Source organism: Equus caballus, chromosome 15, assembly GCF_041296265.1.
Source record: "Equus caballus isolate H_3958 breed thoroughbred chromosome 15, TB-T2T, whole genome shotgun sequence".
NCBI lineage: Eukaryota > Metazoa > Chordata > Mammalia > Perissodactyla > Equidae > Equus > Equus caballus.
Window position 1 is genome coordinate 33542119 of NC_091698.1, and position 22222 is coordinate 33564340.

Consider the following 22222-nt stretch of genomic DNA (forward strand, 5'->3'; position numbering starts at 1 on the left):
TTTTGTTGGAAGTGTGAATAGTTTGTTCTTTTTTATTGCTGAGTATTATTCCATTGTATGGATCTATCACAATTGGTTGATCCATTCACCTGTTGATGGACATTTGGATTATTTCCAGTGCTTGGCTATCACAAATAAAGATGCTATAAACATTCATGTATGAGTCTTTGTAAGGACATATGCTTTTTCTTCCCTTGGGTAAATAGCTAGCAGTGGAATGTCACAAGATAGGTGTCTGTTTAGAATTTTAAGAAATTGCCAAGAAGTTTTCAAAGTGGTTGTACCATTTTACATTCCCACCAGAGAGGGGAGCATGGGGTTGAGGCACTAAATAAGTGGTCTCTTCACCATCATGAGGTGAGGTAGTGACAGCAACCATCAGCTCAATGTGTAGATTAAATCAGAGATTGCCCGGCTAAAATGCATCCAGTCCTTTTTAGTCAGATTCCTTTCAGAATCTGATTAAGGTCATGGTCCATGTGGAGTGTAGGACCACACACACACACGCACATGCACAAACGCCAGGTAGGAATCATTCACATGGGAAACGGCGATGGCCTGAACAAAAGCTGTGACACTTGGGATGGAAAGGGGAGGGCTGGAGTTCAAACATATTAAAAAGTTACAATTCTTGGGACTTGGTAAGAGGGAGAGAGAAGACGCTGCCCACGTTTTAGCGACTCGGTGATGGTACTGACAACAGAGGGGAGGAGTAGGTTTGACGGAAGAAAAAAGAGGTCATTTCTGACTTGCTGCACGTGAGTGCCTACGGGACACAAGGGCAAAGCCGTTTGGAAAGTGGTTGTAAATGTACCTTGTCTGGGTAGAGATCCAGACTTCCAACAACATATAGGTTGGGTGAAGTATCAGGAGCAGCTGTAATCACCAAGTATGGTCTATAAATTCCGACCATCGGAAGGAATCGCTTCTACACCTCCCAAGAAAACACCCGATCTGTCGCCTCGGTGTACACAACAGGTCCCAGAAAGTGCGCAACTCGGGTAACATTTTGGATAAAACTCCGCCCGCCCCGAGTCTGCGCAGGCGTTCGGCGCATGCGCACTAGCCTCCCCGCAGCCGCACCCTCCTCTGGGCGTCGGGACTCCTTTCGTCTTACCGGCCCCGCCCAGGCGGCTGCCCGTGACCTGCCTGGGCGCAGGGAACGGCAAGCCAGAAGGGGCAACACGAGTTCACTTCGCCATGGGGCTGTTTGGAAAAACGCAGGAGAAGCCGCCCAAAGAGCTGGTAAGGGCCACGGCGGCGGCACACGAGCGGGTGGATCTGCGAGGGGCGTAGTGGAGTTGCTAACCGACTGGATACTCCTTCCCCTCCAGCTGGCCAGCTACCGCTCGGCCCTCATTTCCGGGGCCTCCCACTTGACGAGGGGCCGGAGGAAGAGTCTCTAAGGAGACCGCTGTGGTGGAAGAGCCCCGGCCCCTCAGCACTCCACCAGGAAGCCGAGGGCCGGAGGAACGGTCCCTCAGCCTCGGCAGGGGCGCGGAGGCAGCGGCGGAGTCCCGGCCCTGAAGCCCCCTCCCCTGCGCGCGTTGGTACGTCCCGCCCAGCGCGGCTCCGGGGCACAGGCCCCGCCCCTCAGCCAGCCCTCGGACGGCCGGCGCCCTGCCCCTACGCCTGACCCTGCCCGGAGCGCGGCCACCCGGGACTCTCCACGGCCGCGGGCAGGTCCGGGCACCTGCCGCTTCCCCACGTCTCCCGCTGTGTTGAGACGGAGGCCCGGTTTCCTCTTTGCCCTGCCCTACCACATGGTGTGGGCCCCAGACACGTCAGTTGATAAGCAGGGACCTGACTTGGAAGAATGGTCCCGACGATAACTCTGGACCTGGCTTCGAGTTCTGGGTCTGCCTTTTAACTCACATGTCGGGGTAGTGTGTAGCGGTTAAGGGTGCCCTGCAGAGTCAGTCTGGCTGAGTTTGAGTCCTGGTTCCCCACATGGCCTTTGTGATCTAGGGAAAGTTCATCTCTGCCTTGGTCTTGTCTGTCAAGTAGGAATGATAATAGTATCAATTCAGAGTCACTGACGATGAAAGGATGTAAAGTTTTAGCTAGTAGTGCTGTTTAGGGTTAATTCTTTATATGTCGTACAACCTTGCTCCCCAAGTGAAGAAAAGCAGCATCAGTATCGCCTGGGAGCTTGTTAGAACTCGGGCCCTACCCATGACCTTTTGAATTAGCGTTTGAGTTCTGACAAGATCCGCAATGATAAGTGTGCTCATTAAAGTTTGGGAGGTACTGTATTATACAACACTGAGTACAGGTTTATCCATAATGGAAAAACCTCTAAAATCCTTCATTTAGTAAATGATCTTACCTATTCAGCTCTGGCAGGCATATTTTTATAACCACTATTAGGCATCATGAAGTTGCTGGCGCATAATGTGTGTTAATGTTGTTTATATTTGTTAACCATAGGTCCTAGAGCAGTAGGTACTCAATAAATACTCCTTCAGGCAACTTACTCAATTTTATTCCCTGGTAAAATAGAAATTGTGGAGCTTAAATGAGGTAAGAGTGTGTGACATTTATTTGCAAACTAGAGCATTTCTTTGTGAACTAGAGCGTTACACAGATGTGACATGTATGTATTCTAAGATGCTTATTACTGTAGGAGTGTATTTTTGGTGTCGTAGAAAGATTATTACCTTCCGTGTTTGGCTTTAGCTTTGCCAGTCATAAAAAAAGATTCTGGGAATACAGTCTCATCGCTATTTAAACTGATCTCTGGTATATGTATTAGTTTTATAACACTTAGACTATTTTTAAATGATAAATATAATTGCTAAAAACATGATGTTGGTAGACTCTTCCAGTTCAGTGACCTACCTGGGAAAGTAAATTAACACCAGGAGATCACAGGGTTGATGCATGAGATTGGATTTTAAAATATGCCTGCCAGAGAGATGCTATAAAGTTGAAACAACCATGTAGCAAGCAAGATAAGCATTTCAAAGACAAGTTTGGATTGGGTACTACATATGTAGGGATAGGAGTTCAGAGATTGGAGTGATCACCCCCAGTGTGGTCAGAAATGATTTTGCCCTCCACAGTCATGTTTTCCACACACCTCCTGCCTTGAATTGGTTGTTGGTAATTTAGCAGGAGTTTTAGTATTAGATTATTTAGCTGGTGCTGGAGATACGCTGCCCAAGATTTTCTTCAAGTTCTCTTTCACGGTTCTCTGAGCTGCCCTTTCGGTTCTGTTTATATCAAGTTCTAATTTGTCAGAAGAGTGTCTCTCTTTGCTTTAGGTTCAGCTTCTACCAGGCTCTCTTTATACCTCGTGATTTATGACCAAGGAAAGTGTTTTGTCACCTGCCACAGTTATTTAGCATTGAGTTTGTAATTCCAGAAAGTGCCAATAAAGCAGGGATGAGAAATACTTTTTTCTCTGTAGAGCTCCTGACACCCAGATAAAGTATTGAGAGCCATATATGAATTAGAAGACAAGTAATAGACATCAGGCATTTTAGTTTTAGTTAGTTTGGCATTTCTTTTAAGAGGGAGAAGGAGAAAAATTAAATATTCAACTGTATAAAAGAAGTTAAGTAAAGGAAATTAAAAAAAGCAAGATAATGTTGGCAGAGAAGAGTTAAAGAAAGGAGAGAATTGGCTAGATGCTATACTTTCAACTGGGCATCTCTTGAGTTAGGATAAATTTATAGTAGGCCTTCCACTGGGGACTGGAGATGAGGCCATGTGGGTCCTGGGCTCAGCACAGGATAAGCAGGGGCCAGGTGCAGCCGTGCCACACCATCATGGTTATCATTTAGGCCATGGTGACAAGTCAAGCAAGTTAGATAGATTATGGGTGGTATTTCCCAGAGCTCTGGTGTGTTATTCAACACAGAGTGCTAAATAAATGTTGAGTTATGAATGAACATCAGAATGAGATTTAAGTAAGGTTTAAAGTCGAGTAATCCTAAGGTGAGCAGTGTTTCAAGGGATGCTCCAGGGAAACATTATATATATTAGGAATCTTACAGAGTAAAGTCTTTGCCCCGAGGCACCTCAGACACTTTGAGGGAGACATCTTAGTGGTGAAACTTGTTTCATCTTGAAGTATCCTAGTTAGGACTAGATTGGGCCTGCTGAGTATGAGGGAGCCTTGTACTCCATTTAGAAACCTGTGACTGTCTTGGGATAGCAATCAAGAGAACATGAGCTTCTACTGCAAAGAGATCTTTCTCCTGGATTTGAGGTTCTGCTGGAAAATTGTGCTATCCTTACACAGGGACTTCACTGATTTAACCTTTGAGGAGCCACTTTCCATGGCATCAGTTCTTAAATCATATGACTAACATAGCCTTAGACTGGGTCATGATTCATGGTTTGGGGATACTATCAGATAAGGGAAGAAAATGAGAAAGGAAGTTGGAGAAAAAGAGAAGGCTCCATTCGCTTAGCTCATACAGCAGACATTTATTGAGAGATTTTGGTGTGCATTGGGTTGGACAGCAGGTTTACACAAATAAGACGCTAGATGACAGCTTCAAAGAATACCAGGCTTACTGGGGTGAGACTGACATGTAAACAAATACTTAGATTTTAGGGTAAATAAGAGCAGTAATATCAGTGTGTACAAGATCTGTGATGTCACAGTGGAGGGAGTGATTAATTGTTCAGAGTGGGGAAGAAGACCTGATGAGGGAGAGTATCTGGGTCTTGTCACAAGAAGCATTAGCCAGGTGGATGGGTTGGTATAGGATTAATAAAGGCAAGGCATTCCAAGAAAAGTCGACTGCATACGCAAGGTGTGGAATTGTGGAACATAGGTTGGAGGAACCAGAAAAAAGTTCAGAGTGGTTGGAGGATGAAATATTATTATGTCTGAATGTGTTGTAGGAGGAGTGATGGCAGTGGTAAGATGAAAAATTGCAGAGGTAGGTAGAGGGCAGATTGGCAAAGACCTGTGTGTTATGCCTGCTAAGCATGGGGAATGTTCAGAATAGTGGTTGGGAACAAGAATTGGAGGGGAGACTCTTAGGTCTGGAGGCCAGTTAGTGGCCCTGGTGAGAGATGATGTGAGTCTTAACTAAGAGTAAAAACAGGGATAGAGAGGATAGGATGAGTTTTAGAAATATTGAGGACGTATAGTCAGGATTTGCTGATCTACTGGATGTGGGATGAGAGTGCGAAGATGATTCTTAGGTTTCTGTTTAACCTCACCCCCAGTCAAACCAGTCCTTCCCACTGAGTGTCAGTACTGTGAACTGAAATTAAGAAGATTCAGGAAAAGAGCAGATTTAATGGGATGGTGATGGTGGAGGGCAAGAAGCCACAGAGCTCAGTGTTAGAATTCAGGAGTTCAAGGAAATCTCTAGAGAGAGGGTTATCCTGGGAAAATGCTTTTCTTTTCTTCTTTGTCTCCTCTGCAAAATTGTGTCTTGAGAGCAAGGATCATATTTGTCATATTTTTCTTTATCATCCACTGGGCCAGCATAATGTTGAACTCCTTAATAAGAGTAAGGTGGCTGTCAGATATTTGCTTGATGAGCAGAAGCAGAGATGGTGAGAGGAAATGCTTACACATTTGAAGTATAGCCTAATTGACTGTCTTATGTATATCCATCTGACAGTGATCAGAATCGGCAAATTTTTATCTAAGTTCACTTATATTTGTTGTTTTTGGCTAACTTCTAGTTTTATGTATGTTTTAAATCTTGAAGGATACATAAAATCCTGGTTTACAGAGATTACCTTCAGGGAGAGGAGCCAGGTAGCTGAGGGTCAAAAGTGGGAGAGGAACTTTTCACTATACCTGTTTTGGTCTCCTTGGGCTGCTATAACAAAATACTATAGACTGGGTGGCTTATACACAACAGAAATTTATTTCTCACAATTCTAGAGGCTGGGAAGTCCAAGATGAAGGCAGATGCGGTGTCTAGTGAGGACCCAATTCCTAATTCATAGACAGCCATCTTTTCACTGTGTCCTCACATGGCAGAAGGGGAGAATCAAGCTTTCTGATGTCTCTTTTTTTTTTTTTTTTTTTTTTGCTGAGGGAGATTTGCCGTGAGCTAACATCTGTGCCAGGATTCCTCTATTTTTTAGTATGTGGGCCGCTAGCACAGCATGGCCGATAACAAAGTAGTGTAGGTCCACACCTGGGAACCAAACCTGGGCCACCAAAGCAGAGCCCACTGAACATAACCACTAGGCCACCGGGACTGGCCCTGAGGTCTCTTTGATAAGGGCACTAAACCCATTCATGAGGGCTTTGCCCTCATGACCTAATCACTTCCCAAAGGCCCCGCTTCCAAATACCATCCCACTGGGGTTTGGGTTTCAACATAGGGATTTGGGGGGGACACAAACATTCTGTCTATAAGGAACACTGATTTCTTTTAGTGGGAATGGTATTTAGAAACCAAAATTTAAGTGCTCATGGTACTGATTGCTGCTGGAGTATTCTTGCTTCTAGGCCTTTTAATTGGACAGAACTAAGAAATACATGCTTTAAAAAATCATGAGGGTGATCAGAGACTAGGTTGTTTTGAACCAACCCTCCTGCTGAAAATAACTGGAAGAGCTAGATAAAAAGTATAACTGTTTGTAATCACTGAATGCTACCAAGGCAGTGAAGAATTGCAGAATCAAGATCCCAGAGAAGAGGGAAGTTCAATTACGTGAGCCCAGTCGTTTGGGAATACCTTCCCTCCAAAGAGATTCTCTCATTCCTATGCACTGGTTTTGAAACTCAGAAACTGAGTAGAGATTTTGACAGACTTGTGGGTAGGGGGTTCAAATATTGGAGTCTCAAGGATAAGAGACTTGGGTAGATCCCCGGGGCTTTTGGTTCAACTTCTGAAAGGATACACTTTAGCAGTAACAGTGAGGTGGAAATAAACCGGCCTTGACAAAGACTGAAGTCCGGTTTCAAATCATCTCTATCCCCGATTGGATTCGTTAAGCTTAATTATGTTTTTCAGAAGCAAATATAAGTCATCTCTGGAAGAAGCTATCATTGAGAGACAAATTTTCCTGCATATTTTCATATACATTGTTCAGAATTCAATAAAAAAGGAAAAAAAGACATTGATTCATAGGAAATCTTTATATATTCTGGATACAAGTCTTTATATATTCTGGATATGAAGTATTTATGAATGCTTTTTGTTACCATTTATATAGTTTCAAATATCTTCTCCCAATTTGTGCCCTTTTTCCTTCCTTTAAATGGTGTCTTATGATAAATAAAAATTCTCAATTTCCATATAAATAAATATCACTTTTCCTTTATGCTTATTGATTTTTGTGTCTTGTTTAAGAAATCCTTTCCTAATCTGAGATCATAAAGGTAACTTTTTAAAGGAACACAGTCTTGCATTCTGTATTTGTCTTCAGTTCACCTGGAATTACTTTCAGCGAAGGATGGGAAAGAGATTCCGTTATTTTGTTTTTCATTTGGCTTACCATTTGTCTCTACACTGTTTATGGAAAATGCTCTCTTATTTTAGTTTCTTGTGCCTAGTTTGCTTGGCATCTAGTAGATAGCCTATAAATGCATTTGAATGAAGTATATACTTGATAGTGTGAAACTCTCTGTAGATTCCTTATGGTTTTTACAGCATATTGTCTAATTTACAAATTGACTTTTTTTTGTACTGTACTCTTTATGTTCGTTTTCACTTATCGCTTATAAACACTTCTTATTTGTTACTAAAATCCTGTTGTTTGTTGAATTACCTTTTTATCTGTTTTCAATTTCCGGTTGTTTGTTGTGGTGATCTTTACAGTTTTGAGACTTGTTTCATACATTTTCTTGAGCTCTTTGTCTTGGACTGTATGGTCCCCTAACAGAACGTTAGAATCACCTGGAGAGATTTTAAGTACTACATACTATATGGGCTCTACTCCAGCCCAATTAAATTGGTATTTTTTAAGCTGCCCATGTGACTTCTCTGTACAATCAGGTTGAGAACCACTGGTCTGGGAATGGCTGGATAGTTTTGGTTATTCCTCTTTGTCTTAGGTAAGTTTTTCTTTTCCAAAACCCCTTTTGATTTTATGAATTAAAAAATTTTTTTCTTTTTGGAACATTTTATGAAACTTTTCCTCTGACACTTAGAAACGTATATAGAAAGTTTCTGTAGATTTTTATTTATGTGTTAATCATGGCTGAAGTTTTATGCCCTCTTTCACACCACATATTCCATGTAGTTAAATTCAACAGTTAGTTATTAAGCATCCGCTCTGTGCCAGACATTGTGCAAGGACTTAGTGGATAAGAAAATGTCTTTGACTTTCTGGAACGTACAATCTATAGGTAACTATGTGGTTTACAAAAGAGAGGAGGTACAGGGTTCTGTGTAATTATACTGCAGGGGGGTTTAACTATCTGAGGGGTCAAGGAAGGCCTCACTGAAGTAACATTTAACCTGAGGCTTGAATAAATTTAGCAAAAATATTCTTTAACTATGTTCCTGACTATTGCTAACATTTGGGGAAAGAAATATTTTCTCTATGGTGTGAAGTTCTATCAGCCAGTTGCCACCTTCTGTGTAGTTATTAAATTGCTCCAATTCATGCCTCAGTGCTTCTAATTATAGAAATACGTCACCAAGAATAAACATAAGGTAGAATTTATCATTTTAGAGTGTTAATAAAATGGAGATGGAGCCTAACAACATTATCCTGAAGATTTGAATTTAGGCCATTTAAAAGCAACTAGTTTGGGCCAGCCCCGGTGGCCTGGTGGTTAAGTTCAGCTCACTCTGCTTCGGTTGCCTGGGTTTGGTTCCCAGGTGAGGATGTGCACCGCTCGTCTGTCAGTGGCCATGCTGTTGTGGTGGCTCATATGCAAAAAAAAAAAAAAAGAGGAAGACTGGCAACAGCTGTTAGCTCAGGGTGACTCTTCCTCAGCAAACAACAACAACAACAACAAAAAACCCCAACTAGTTTACTTCAATTAATTGTGGGAAAAAATATGTTATATAGTCAGTTGAGTATATTTGTGTGGGTCTAATTCTAGGCGCTCTCTTCTATTCCGTCTATCTATGTGTCTGTTCTTTGGCCAATACTACTTTGTCTTGAATACTGTAGCTTTATATTAAGTCTTGAAATTGAGTAGTGGGGAATCTTCCAGCATTGTTTTTCTTCACTATTATTTGGGCTATTCTGGGGCATTTGCCTTGCCATATAAACTTTAGAATCAGTTTGTTGATAACTACTATATAGATTCTGGTGATTTTGATTGGAATTGCATTGAATCTACAGATCAAGTTGGGAAGAACTGATATCTTAATATTCCATCTTCCAATCCGTGAGTATGGAATATCTCTCCATTTATTTATATCTTCTTTGATTTCTTTGGTCAACATTTTGTAGTTTTCCACATGTAGATCTTATACATATTATTAGGGTTATATCTGGGTGTTTTGCTTTTGTTTAGTGCTATTGTAAGTTTTTTCTTTTAAATTTCAGATTCCAGTTGTTTATTACTGGTATGTTGGAAAGCAATTAACTTTTGTATATTAACATTCTATCCTACGACCTTGCTGTACTGACCTTTTAGTTCCAGGGGATTTTTTCATTTGTTTTTTGGGATTTTTTTTTGTTTTTTTACATAGAAAATCATGTCATCTGCAAAAAAGACAGTTTAATTGCTTTCTTCCCAATCTGTATATTTCCTTTTCTTGTCTTATTGTACTGGATATGACTTCGTTACAATGTTGGATAGGAATAGAGATGATATCCTTGCCTTATTCCAGATCTTGGAGGGATAGCTTCTAATTTCTTACTATTAATTATGGTGTTAGCTGTAGTTTTGGCTATTTTTTGGCAGTTTTTTTTTGGGGGGGGAAGATTAGCCCTGAGCTAACTACTGCCAATCCTCCTCTTTTTGCTGAGGAAGATTGGCCCTGGGCTAATATCTGTGCCCATCTTCCCCTACTTTATATGTGGGACGCCTACCACAGCATGGCTTTTGCCAAGTGGTGCCATATCTGCACCCCGGATCCAAACTGGTGAACCCCGGGCCACCGAGAAGCAGAAGGTGCGAACTTAACTGCTGTGCCACCGGGCTGGCCCCTATTTTGGGGCAGATTTTTTAAACTAAATTAAGGAAGTTTCCCTATATTCGGGTTTGCTCAGGGTTTTATTGAGTCAGCACTGGATTTTGTCAAATGCTTTTTCTGTGTCGATTCATATGATTTTTTATTTAGACTATTGATGTGGTGGAATTACAGTGATTGATTTTTGAATGTTGAACCAGCCTTGCATACCTGGAATAAATCCCAGTTAGCCATGGTTTATAATTCTTTTTATATATTTTTGCATTTAATTTGCTAACATTTTGTTGAGGACTTTTTTGTAGGTGTGTGTGTGAGGAAGATTGGCCCTGAGCTAACATCTGTTGCCAATCTTCAATCTTCCTCTTTTTGCTTGAGGAAGATTGTCTCCGAGCTAACATCTGTGCCAGTCTTCCTCTATTTTATGTTGTCACGGCGTGGCCTGATGAGCGGTGCTAGGTCCTCGCCCAGGATCCAAACGTGCAAACCCCGGGCCACCGAAGCAAAGTACACAAACTTAACCACTACGCCCTTGGGCTGGCCCCTTGTTGAGGGTTTTTGCATCTGTGTTCACGAGAGATATTGGTCTGTAGTTTTCCTTTCTTGTAATGTCTTTGTCTCGTTTTGGTATTAGAATAATGCTGGCCTGGAGCCAGCCCGGTGCTGCAGCGGTTAAGTGTGCATGTTCCACTTCAGCAACCCGGGGTTCTTGGCGGCCTGGGGTTCGCTGGTTCGGATCCCCAGTGCAGACATGGCACTGCTTGGCAAGCCATGCTGTGGCAGGCATCCCACGTATAACGCAGAGGAAGATGGGCACGGATGCTAGCTCAGGGCCAGTCTTCCTCAGCAAAAAGAGGGGGATTGGTAGCAGTTAGCTCAGGGCTAGTCTTCCTCAAAAAAAAAAAAAAAAAAAGGAATGCTGCTCTCATAGAATGAAGTAAGTTTTCCCTCTTATATTTTCTTGAAGATTTTGTAGATTTGTTATCATTTCTTTCTTAAATGTTTGGTAGAATTCATCAGTGAAACCATCTGGGCCTGATGCTTTCTTTGTTGGAAGGTTGTTGGTTATTGATTCAATTGCTTTAATATTGGCCTATTCAGATAGTCTGTTTCTCATTGTGTGAGTTTTAGTAGTCTTTCAACTAATTGGTCCATCTCATCTAAATTACCAAATTTGTGGGCATAGAGTTGTTCATAATATTCCTTTATTATCTTTTTACTCTCCATGGGAACAATAGGGATGACCCCTCTTGCATTTCTGATACTGGTAATTTTGTCTTCTCTCTCTTTTCTTGGTTAGGCTAGCCAGAGGCTTATCAATTTTATTCATCTTTTTAAAGAGCTAGATTTTGGCTTCATTGATTTTCTCTATTATTTTCCTTTTTCAGTTTCATTGATTTCTCTAGTTTTTATTATTATTTTTTTTTATTTCCTTTAGGCTTAAATTGCTCCTCTTAAGTTTCTGTTTTCAAAGGTGGCATCTTAGATTATTGATTTTATATCTCTCTTCTAATATATGTATTTAATGCTATAAATTAATTTCCCTCTAACCAATGCTTTTGCTGCACCCTACACATTTTGATAAGGTGTATTTTGTTTTCACTTTTGTTTAATTCAAAGTACTTTTAAATTTCTCTCGAGACTTTTTCTTTGCCCCATGTGTTATTTAGACATGTGTTGTTTAATCTCCAGATACTTGAATTTTCAAGTTATCTTTCTGTTACTGATTTCTAGTTTAATTCCATTGTGGTCTCAGAACATACTTGGTATGATTTCTGTTCTTTTAAATTTGTTAGGGAGTGTGTTATGGCCCAGAAAGTGGTCTGTCTTGAGCAGTATTCCATGTGAGCTTGAGAGGTCTGTGTATTCTACTGTTGTTGGACAGAATATTCTGTAAATGTCAATTAGATCAGGTTGATGGCTAGTGCTGTTCGCGCCAGCTCTATCTTTACTGATTTTTTGCCTGGTCCGTCTGTCAATTACCTAAAGAGAGGTGTTGAAGTCTCTGGCTATAATAGTGCATTTGTCCTTTTCCCCTTTTAAGTCTATCAGTTTTTGCCTCATATATTTTGATGCTCTCTTATGAGGTGTGTGCACATTAAGGATTATCACGTCTTTTTGTTGAATTATGTTTCATTATTTAATGTTTATCTTTAGCTCTGATAAGTTTCCTTGTTTTGAACTCTCCTTTTTCTTAATATAGCTACCTTCCCTTTCTTCCTTCCTCCCTCCTTCCCTTCCTTGTTTCTTTCTTTACTTCTTTCATTATCTTGAGGTAAAATTCATGTAATGTAAAATGAACCATTTTACCCTGAACAATTCAGTGGCATTTGGCACATTCATAAAGTTGTGCAGCCACCGCCTTTATCTAGTTGCAAAACATTTTCATTGCTCCAAAATAAAACCCCATACCTTCTAAGCAGTTACTGCCCGTTCTCTTCTCAACCCTGCACCTGGCAACTACCAATCTACTTTCCTATTCTAGATATATCTTATAAATGGATCATACGATATATGGCCTTTTATGTCTGCCTTCTTTCATTTAATATGTTTTCAAGGTTCATCCATGATGTAGCTGGTACTTTTTTCCTTTTTATGGCTGAATAATATTCTATTGTATGTATGTATATCATAACTCATTTATCTATTCACCCATTGATGGACATTTGAGTTGTTTTAACCTTTTATCTATTGTGAAAAGTGCTGCTATGAACATTCATGTACAAGTATTTGTTTGAGTACCTAGTTTCAGTTCTTATGGGTATATACCTAGGAGTAGAATTGCTGTATCATATGGTAATTCTTTATTTACCTTTTTGAAGAATTCCAAAACTATTTTTCACAGTGGTTTCACCATTTTACATTCCTGCTAGCAGTGTTCAAGGGTTCCTATTTCTCTACATTCTTGCCAACACTTATTTTTCTGATTATAGCCAATTTGCTGGGTGTGAAGTGATGTCTCATGATTCTAGCCAGTCTACTGGGTGCAAAGTGATGTCTCATTGTTATTATAGCCAATCTGCTGGATGTGAAGTTGTATCTCTTGGTTTTAATTTCATGTCCTTAATGACCAATGAAGTTGAATATCTTTTCATGTGCTTGGTGGTCATTTGTATATCTCCTTTGGAGAAATGTCTGTTTATGTCCTTTGCTGGTTTTTTCATTGGGCTGTCTTTTTGTTGTTGAGTTGTACAAGTTCTTTATATATTATGATAATAGATCCTTATCAGATATATGATTTGCAAATATTTTCTCCCCTTGTATAGGTTATCTTTTTACTTTCTGTTTTTCTTTTTTTTTGAGGAAGATTAGCCCTGAGCTGACTACTGCCAGTCCTCCTCTTTTTGCTGAGGAAGATTGGCCCTGAGCTAACATCCATGCCCATCTTCCTCTACTTTATACATGGAACGCCTACCACAGCATGGCTTTTGCCAAACGGTGCCATGTCCGCACCTGGGACCCGAACTGGCGAACGCCAGGCCGCTGAGAAGTGGAACATGCAAACTTAACCGCTGTGCCACCAGGCCAGCCCCTTTACTTTCTTGATAATATCTTTTGCTGCACAGAAGTATTTAATTTTGATGAAATTCAATTTATGTATTTTTAAAAATATTTTGCTCATGCTTTCAGGACATTTCTAATTATTCATTGCCAAATCCAAGGTTATGAAGATTTATCCCTAGATTTTCTTCTAAGAGTTTTATAGTTTTAGCTTCTATATTTAGGTTTTGATTCATGTTGAGTTAATTTTTATATATGGTTGAGATAGGAGTAGAGCTTGCTTTTGATAGTGTTTGCATGGTATATCTCGTCATCTCTTTACTTTTAACCCTGTCTTTATATTTAAACAAGTTTCTTGGCATTATATAGTTGGGTCTTGCTTTTTTTGGGGCGGGGGGGCGGGGAAGTTTGGCCCTGAGCTGACATCTGTGCCAATCTTCCTCTGTTTTTGTATATGAGATGCCACCACAACATGGCTTGATTAGCAGTCTGTAAGTCCATACCCAGGATCTGAACCCGCAAACCCCAGACCACCGAAGCAGAGCATGCAAACCTAACTACTATGCCACTGGGCCAGCCCTGGGTCTTGCTTTTTAAAATTCCATTCTACTCTCTGTCTTTTAATTGGTTTATTTAGACCATTCACATTTAAAGTGATTATTGATATAGCTGGATTACTATCTATGGTGTTGTAACTGTTGTCTATTTGTTACACTTGCTCTTTGTTTCTTTTTCTCCTCCTTTTTTTAAAATTTATTTTTTATTTTTGCCTTGTCTGGTTTTAATTGAGCATTTTATATTATTCATTTTATCTCATCTTTTAGCATGTCAAGTATATGTCTTTAAAAAATTTGTAATGATTGCCCCAGATTTTGAAATATACATTATAATTAACTAGCTCAACTTCAGATAACATTATACTGTTTCACATGTAGGGCAGGTACCTTATAACAATGTATTCCCAATTCCTCCCTCCCATCCATTATGACATTGCTTTCATTCTTTTCACTTATTCATATGCTGTCTTTGCCTGATACATTGTTACTATTATTACTTTAAACAATTATCTTTTAGATCAATTAAGAATAAGAAAAATAATAGATTCTGCCTTCATTTATTCTTGATCTGGTACTCTTCCTTCATGTAGATCCAAGTTTCTGACCTATATAATTTTCATTCTCCATGAAGAATTTTTTTTTTAACGTTTCTGGTAGGCCAGATCTGCTGTGATGAATTCTCTCAATTTTTATTTGTCTAAGAAAGTCTTTATGTGTCCTTCTCTTTTGAGAGGTAATTTTGCTAGATATAGAGTTCTAGTTTGGTGGGGTTTTTTTCAACGCTTTAAATATCTCAGTCCACTCTCTTCTTGCTCACGCAGTGTCAACCTTAAAATAAAATACAGTCATGTGCCACGTAATGATGTTTTGGTCAATGGTGAACCACATATTTGACAGTGGTCCCATGAGATTAGTACCATATAGCCTAGATATGTAGAAGGCTATACCATCTAGGTTTATGTCAGTGCACTCTATGATGTTCACACAACAACAAAATCACCTAATGATGCATTTCTCAGAACATATCCCATTGTTAAATGATGCACAACTGTAACTGACAAATTATAAAAGCAATGTTGAGTTTGTTTGGGTATAGCAGAGGAATTGCAATTTGGGACAAGCAGATTATAACAAACTATAGGCAAGGCCAAGGAGACAAAGGGGACGATCTGCTTTTATTAGTTTTTAGGAGGAAATTGGAGAGGGTTGTTTTGAACAAAAATTCATTGAAAGAGAACCAGAGTTCAAAGATGTGATGGTTTCTCATTGGCTGCAAGTGGTGGACAGTTTGTTGTTACTAAAGCATGTGGAAATCTTCTTTCTTCCTGCTGGTTTATGGAAACTGCCATGAGTGATACACATGTGAGAGGTCTCCCTTTGTGGCTTCCCAACTCCATTTTAAATTAGGTTTCCTTATTCATTTTTCACATTTTCCCCTTTTGATCAAGATCTTTCTCTGAAACCATAGGTGATCAAGCATCAGGTCATTTAGTTATTAAACATTTTTGTCCCTTTGTGTCCCTCAGTGCCAGGGAAGACCTTTCCCAAGAGTCACGTCCCATGTTGAGGAGAGGGCAGGTGGTGATTGGAAACCACAGAGGCCACATTTGAGCAACAAGGAAGGTAGAAGTAGGGGCTCTCAGGTGTTTTCTACTCTTAAGTTCATATCTTGTCTAGGTTGTAAGCATTGGAAATCATCTTGAAGCACTGAACTAATATCATTCTATTTGTGCATCTTTTCTGCAGAGATTTGAAAGGCAACAGGTACAAAGTTTTAAAGTGAATATGCAAAACAAAATTAAAACTGATGTAACAAATCCAGTTTGCGTAATTGTCCTGAGTCATGATCCTAGGCCTGAAGGTAGCCAATTGAACAAGTCAGAGGACCATGGGGAGTCAGGTAAAACGTGTACCCAGTGCACTTATTTCCTACCTTTGTGCAAGTGGGTTTCCATTTCCCCAGAGGAATTTATCCATGTATAACAAGTAGTAGTAACTACCATACCTACCCCACCTTGTTCAGCTAGGAGATAGTCTGAGGCAATTAGGTTATCCATTACTACCTTAGCTAAGGAATCTAGTGACCATTGTTGGGTTGCTATTGCCTTAGTGGTGGAGTCAACTGTGTTACCAAGGGTAATAGATGGATTTCTAATCATTCGCTTATTTACGTGTGCTCCAGGCCAAGGGAGGAGGAAAGAGGCAAACCCAGACTCATGGACCCCATCGGGCAGTCCCCATTTAGTTCTTTGATGTAGGCCTAAGGGGTTGGCCCAGTGGTTGATATCAGATAGATTATGAATGGACAGTGGAGCAACTAGGTTTGCTAATAAGCATTGTCTTCCCATTCGCCAACTATCTAGACATTCAAAGGCCCAGGAGTGGTGCCATTCTCCACAGACAAAAATGAAACCGGGTGGAGCACAGAGGACTCTGGCTAAAGTATCATTATTTGTGAATCTGCAGGAATGGACCTATTAGCATTCATTAACCAGGGGTCAGTCATGTTTTAGAGGATTCCTCCAAGTCGAAAAGACCATTCTCTAATGTGATGGCATAAAGTACTTGGGTTTGAGTTGTCTTTTGGATGAAGGTTATAAAGGGTAATGGTGCAAATGGGGTGGTTGCAATAGCGTCATATTTTTAAGTTTATCTGGGATGGTGCTATCATTGCCATAGTCGACAGGTGTTTAGGAAGAGACAGGGCATGGGAAGGGAGGTTGACAGAAATTTCATTCTGTAGCTTTCACTCTTTAGGAAGTCAGGTAAAATTTGCAGTGGCATTAGAGAAAAGTGAGAAATTTGTTACAGGATGGACTAAAGGGTCACTGATGTCATGGATGGACCAGAGTTTCTGGTGGCAAACCTGACAATTAGATTAGTTTATCCCTTTTGCAATAGATTGAGAAGTGTACATAAGAGCATTGTCTTTCCAAGAAAGAGTGGGAAAGAATAAGGTAGGAAGGAACAACAGGAAAAGGGGACTGAGGCCTTGTCTGGTCATCTTGGGAAAGCTGTCTCCTTCGGTTGTCATCTGCTTCAATTCCTGGAAATCTTTACTTTTAGGTCACCCATTGGTGTGCAGGTCCAGTGAGGGTTTGGGGCTTTCTTTAGATGTGACACATGGATCCAAGAGTCTATTCCTTGGAGTTTAGTGGCACAAGTGTCGGTTAACAGTACCTGATAGCGGCCTTTCCAGTGGGGTTGAAGAGAATCTTTATGGAGATGTCTTTTCCAATAAATGAAATCTCTGGTTGTAAAGTGTGATGCTTAAGGTCTTAATTTCCCAGGAGAACACTGAAAGATTGTTCTACTGGTTAATTTCAATAGAAGCAATTAGGCCTTTATAGTATAGAAGTATGTCCCCTTTTATCACCTGTGGATTGAAAGAAGCAGGAGCTAGGTGCGTTGGGCACCCTGTGACTGTCTCAAAGGGTGAGAGTTTGTGTTGCAAAAAGAGTAGACCTGAGATTTAGAAGGACCAATGGCAGTGCCTTTGGCCAGGGTATTTGAAGGGTTTCTACAAATTTTGCCAAATGAGTCTTAATGTTGCAATTAGTTTGTTCACTAGTCTTGAATGAGGGTGGTAAGCATGGTGAAAATGTTCTAGAACTGGCCAAACGGCACAGACTTGTCGAAGCACTTGACCAGTGAAGTGAGTTCCCCAGTCACTATGAAGTTTTCAAGAGGGGTTTCCCAGACAGGGATCATCTTTTCTAATAGAATTTCAGCCACGGAAAAGGCGGTAGCCTGTCTACAAGGAAAAGCTTCTGTTCAGTGAGAAAACATACAAACTATTACCAAAAAGTGTTTATATCCCTGAGATGGGAGGAGCTGTATAAAATCCATTTGCCAAACCTTGAATGGCCCATTCGGCAATTTAAAGTGTCTGGGAGCAGGACAGGTTTTCCTAAAGATTGTATTTTGGGCATGTGGGGCAAGCAAAGGAGGCACTTTTTGTGGCTTTACAGATATTTCCCCACTGGTATTGTTTGTAAACGATATCATTTTTCAGCAGACCAATGATCTCATACGTCTACAGTAGTCAGTGATGAGAATTTTAGAGTCTCTGGCAGGACTGGATTTTTATTCGACCCAAACCAGAGTTTTCTCTTTTTATTGAACTAACAGGTATTAGATTTCCAATATTGCTTTTCCTTTTCTGGGGCCAATTGTTGGGCATCTCTAGTCAATTTTTCTAGATTATCATTTGAGGGAGCATCCCTTTGGACCATGATAGAGGTTTGGTTGTTGGTTCCTTTGAGAGCAGCGTTCTTGGCAGAAATAATAGCAAGCTGGTTTCCTTTAGCCTCCAAGGAGTCAAATTTGTAATTCCCAGGAAACTTAGTAATTGCTAAGGCAGATGGTAGGTCTATGGCATCTAATAATTCCTGAATATAAGGGCCATTCTTTATCCTGTTCCTGCTGGAGGTAAGGAAATCTTGCTGTTTCTGTAGCATTTCAAAATCGTGTGCTACCACAAAGGCATACTGACTATCAGTATAAATGTGTGCAGTTTTGTTTTTGGCTAAAATCTAGGCTCGAGTAAGAGTATATAATTCAGCCTGTGGAGCCAAGGTAGCTAAGGACAGAGGTGCTGCCTCCATGACTTCAAAAGGAGTTGCAATAGCATACTCAGCACAGTATTTACCATTTTCATCTTTCAGGTAAGAACCATTAGTAAATCATGAAAACTCAACATTAGCTAAAGGGGTTTCTTGTAAGTCATCATGGGGGCATCAAGAGGTGGTCTGTCAAAGTTAAACAGTCCTGTGGAGTTTTGTCTGTTGAAGAGGGAGAAGGGCTGGCAGGATTAAGGTTATTACATGAGCAAGAGTTTGATATGAAGTGCAGCCAGCAGGAGAATTTCATAGGAAGTAAGGTGACTTGCTGAAAGGTGTTGAGTATGGTAGGAATTTAGAAGAGCTTCAACAGCACGAGGAACAAGGATAGGAGGGGATCTCATCTGACTATTTCCTCAGTGGCCTTTACTAGGACAGCAGTAGCAGGGATGGCCCTGAAGCAACGGGGTATCTTTGTGCCATAGGATCTAGTTGTTGACGGTAAAACCCTATGGGTCAATGATGATCTCTGTATTTCTGAATAAGGACCCCAAGGGCATTTCCTTCCTTTCTGTAAATGAAGTGGAAAAGGGAAGTTGGTAATTGGGGTGCCCAAGGGCTGGCAGGCTTATTAAGCTCCCCTTCAAGGTCTGAAAGGTCACGTCATCCCAGTCCTCCTGGATAATAGGGTCAGGTTTGATGTTTTTTAACCAAACATATAGGGGTTGGGCCATGAGAGAAAAGTTTGGAATCTAGTTACTGCAATAGCAAGCCAGTTCGAGAAAATCTTGTAATTGGAGTTTGGTTTGGGGCTTGGGAAGTTCAGAATGCCATGGAGCCTGTCTGGATCTAGCTGTGGCCTCTGTTCTGAGATTAAATGTCTTAAATAATGAACTCGAGTTTGAACAAACTGCAGTTGTTTCTTAGAGACTTTGTGTGCCTTTACGGCTAAAAGTTTTAACAGTTGGTTACTACTCTTCTGTGAAGAGGTTTGAGGATGGGAGCAGAGAAGCACGTCATCTACATATTGTGATAAGGCAGAGCTTCTAGGAAACGTTATATCATCTACATCAGCTTTTAAGGTTTGTGAGAAGTAAGAAGAATTTTCAGTAAAACCCTGGGGCATTACTCTCCAGGTGTTTTGTTGTCATATAAAGGCAAAGAGTGATTGCCCTTATCCACAGGGATCCTAAATAAAGTGCCGCACAAATCAATTATGGTGAAAAATTTACTTTCAGTAGAGATGGAGGCTAAGAGTAGAGGACTGGGAATAAGGGTGATGAGGGATAATATTGTTTATGGCTCAGAGGTCTTTGACAAATCTCCAAACATAGCCATTGGATTTTATAATGGGTAAAATAAGGGTATTGCAGGGACTGTTACAAGGGATTCTGAGGCCCTGGGCCTTATAATCCTCTATGCTTGGTCTGATTCTTTGTAAGGCCTCTTCATTTATAGGATAGTGATTAATTCTGGGGAGAGACTTTGAGGGATCAATCTGGATCTCGATAGGAGAAGCACTATGGATTCTACCAATGTTGGTTGATGATTTTGCCCATAGGGATGCTAGCAATTGATCCAATAGGGGTGAATGGCCGCCATTTTCAGTATTAATTTTGGTATTGTCAGAGACAGTGTAGATAAAGGATGTCAAAGATGATTGATTTGATTCATTGGACTGGCTGTTTTGGCTCTCACTGTCAAATTCTAAAATTACTTTCCCCTTTTGGGAGAAAGAAATCCCTGTATGATATTTTTCCAAGTCTCAACCCAGTCAATGCAGGGGGTGGAGGTAGTATGTAGGAAGTGACGGGTATTTCTTAGAGGGCCTAGACTAAAGGGATTGGGTTCAGAAACAGGAACCTGTTGAGGTTTATTAAAGACCTCCCTATTTGAACTGTTTTGGTACTCTGAGGCAGGGGCTGTTTAAATAGCGGTGGGGTTGAGCACCCAGATTGTAGCTCCAGTGTTCATAAGGACAGATGGAGATTCATTCCCAGTCGGGAGAGTTGTTTCTCTGAGCCGCTTGAGAGGAAGGATCAGGAAAAACCCCTGTGATTCCTCAGAGTCCCATCACTGGGAAATGGGAAGACGGTGGAAGGATTGGTTGGATGACTGTAGAGGCCTGGAGCGTTTTACTTTATAGCAGTCTTTTTTCCAATGTCCTCAATTCTGTTGAAGTTGGAGATTAAAGATTTTAGGGTGTTTTTCTTAGTAGAATCATCTAGGGTGTGGACTAATTGGCTTGCCAAATTAACTCAGTCTGGCGTGGATGTAGTTTCCCATTCTATTAAGGTTCTTTTAATCAGGAGAGAAAGATCTCAGTCTAGCCCATTAATGAACATAGAGTTGAATTAGAGTAGATGCCACATCCACTGAGAGACCAGAATTTTCCATAAACACAATTTGGAGTTGGCTGTAATAATCATGCACGGGTTCATTGAGTTTTTGAGTGCAAGCTTAGATCTTATTCCAATCAACAGGTTTTGGGAAGGCTCTGGAATTGCCTGGTGGAGTCATGTAGTGATTCCACGAGCCTGATCATATAATAGGGCAAGGAACTCATCTTTCGTCTGCAATTCTAGAGGTATTTCAGAATCATCCCAGTTGGCAGTTTTCATCCACTGTTGGGCTTGGCCTTTGCCGCAAACATATGGACTAGTTGATATAAGTCTGAGAAACCAGGTTGGCAGGTCTGGACAACTATATTAAATTCCTTGGCGAATCTGTAAGCGTCTTCAGTTACTTTAGGGAAGGCCTTGACTATAGCTTGCAGTTCAGGCTTAGTCCAGGGGACATATGAAATTAGGGGCTTAGCATTGGAATCTTCAGAAAGTCTGATTTTAAGAAGGCAGATTCTTTAAGAAGTTCAGAGAAAAAGGGAAGCTTGGTGAGAGGATTAGAATGAAGAAGTGCAGGGTCCAGAGGAGTGGGGATATCGCAGTAGGAAAGAGGAAGTTAGTGTTGGAGGTGAAGGGGAAGAAGAGACCTCTGATGCCTTTTTGTCTTCTTTCAATCGTTTATTTGCCTCAGTTTACAAACAGTTAATTTGTAAAGAGGCAATTTTGGAGTCCTGAATACCTGTGGAAGCCTCGAGGTACCATTTGAAATAGACATCCCATTCAGTTTGTTTAATTCCAGTGCCGCTGTCTTCTAACTTAGTTCTGAGAAAAACAAGTTTGGGGAGATTAAAAGTTCCCCATTCAAGTTCTAGATTATCTTTAGTTAGGTTGGTCCATTTAGTTAAAAATGCACATGAGGACAGCTGTACTTTTTAAACATAAAACTAGCCAGGGTTCTGGAAGGAGGCTGCCCTGAAAGTGTTTAGAGGACTGGGATCCCATAGCTCAGAAACAGACATGCAGAAAACAGATGAGTACAGTTGTGCGCTGCGTAATAACGTTTCAAGCAGTGACAGACCACATATATGGCAGTGGTCCCATAAGATTATAATGGAGCTGAAAAATCCCTATTGCCTAGTGACATAGCTGTCGTAACATCGTGGTGCAACACGTTGCTCACGTGTTTGTGGTGATGCTTGTGTAAACAAACCTACCGCATTGCCACTTGTGTA

At 40.7% G+C, this 22222-nt stretch overlaps 1 protein-coding gene and 1 non-coding gene across 5 annotated transcripts in view; both read left to right on the forward strand.

Annotated features, from left to right (window-relative positions):
* Positions 1 to 251: 251 nt before the first annotated feature.
* The window catches only part of CHMP3 (charged multivesicular body protein 3), a 68714-nt gene continuing 46743 nt past the window's right edge, over positions 252 to 22222 (forward strand). The window contains exons 1-2 of one of the 4 annotated variants that reach the window (XM_005599856.4): positions 1058 to 1245; positions 1335 to 1550. Coding sequence is in view for 3 of the 4 variants with exons in the window: in XM_023618769.2 (XP_023474537.2) it covers positions 1056 to 1245 (190 nt within the window). In the remaining variant the exon portion in view is untranslated. Of the gene's footprint in view, positions 1246 to 1334; positions 1551 to 22222 lie in introns of all 4 variants that reach the window. The other 3 variants (XM_014731050.3, XM_023618769.2, XM_070236213.1) reach the window with 3 other exon arrangements.
* On the forward strand, positions 2113 to 2249 carry MIR9145 (microRNA mir-9145). Its single transcript, NR_128217.1, has one exon. It is a non-coding gene; the product is annotated as a microRNA mir-9145 (primary transcript).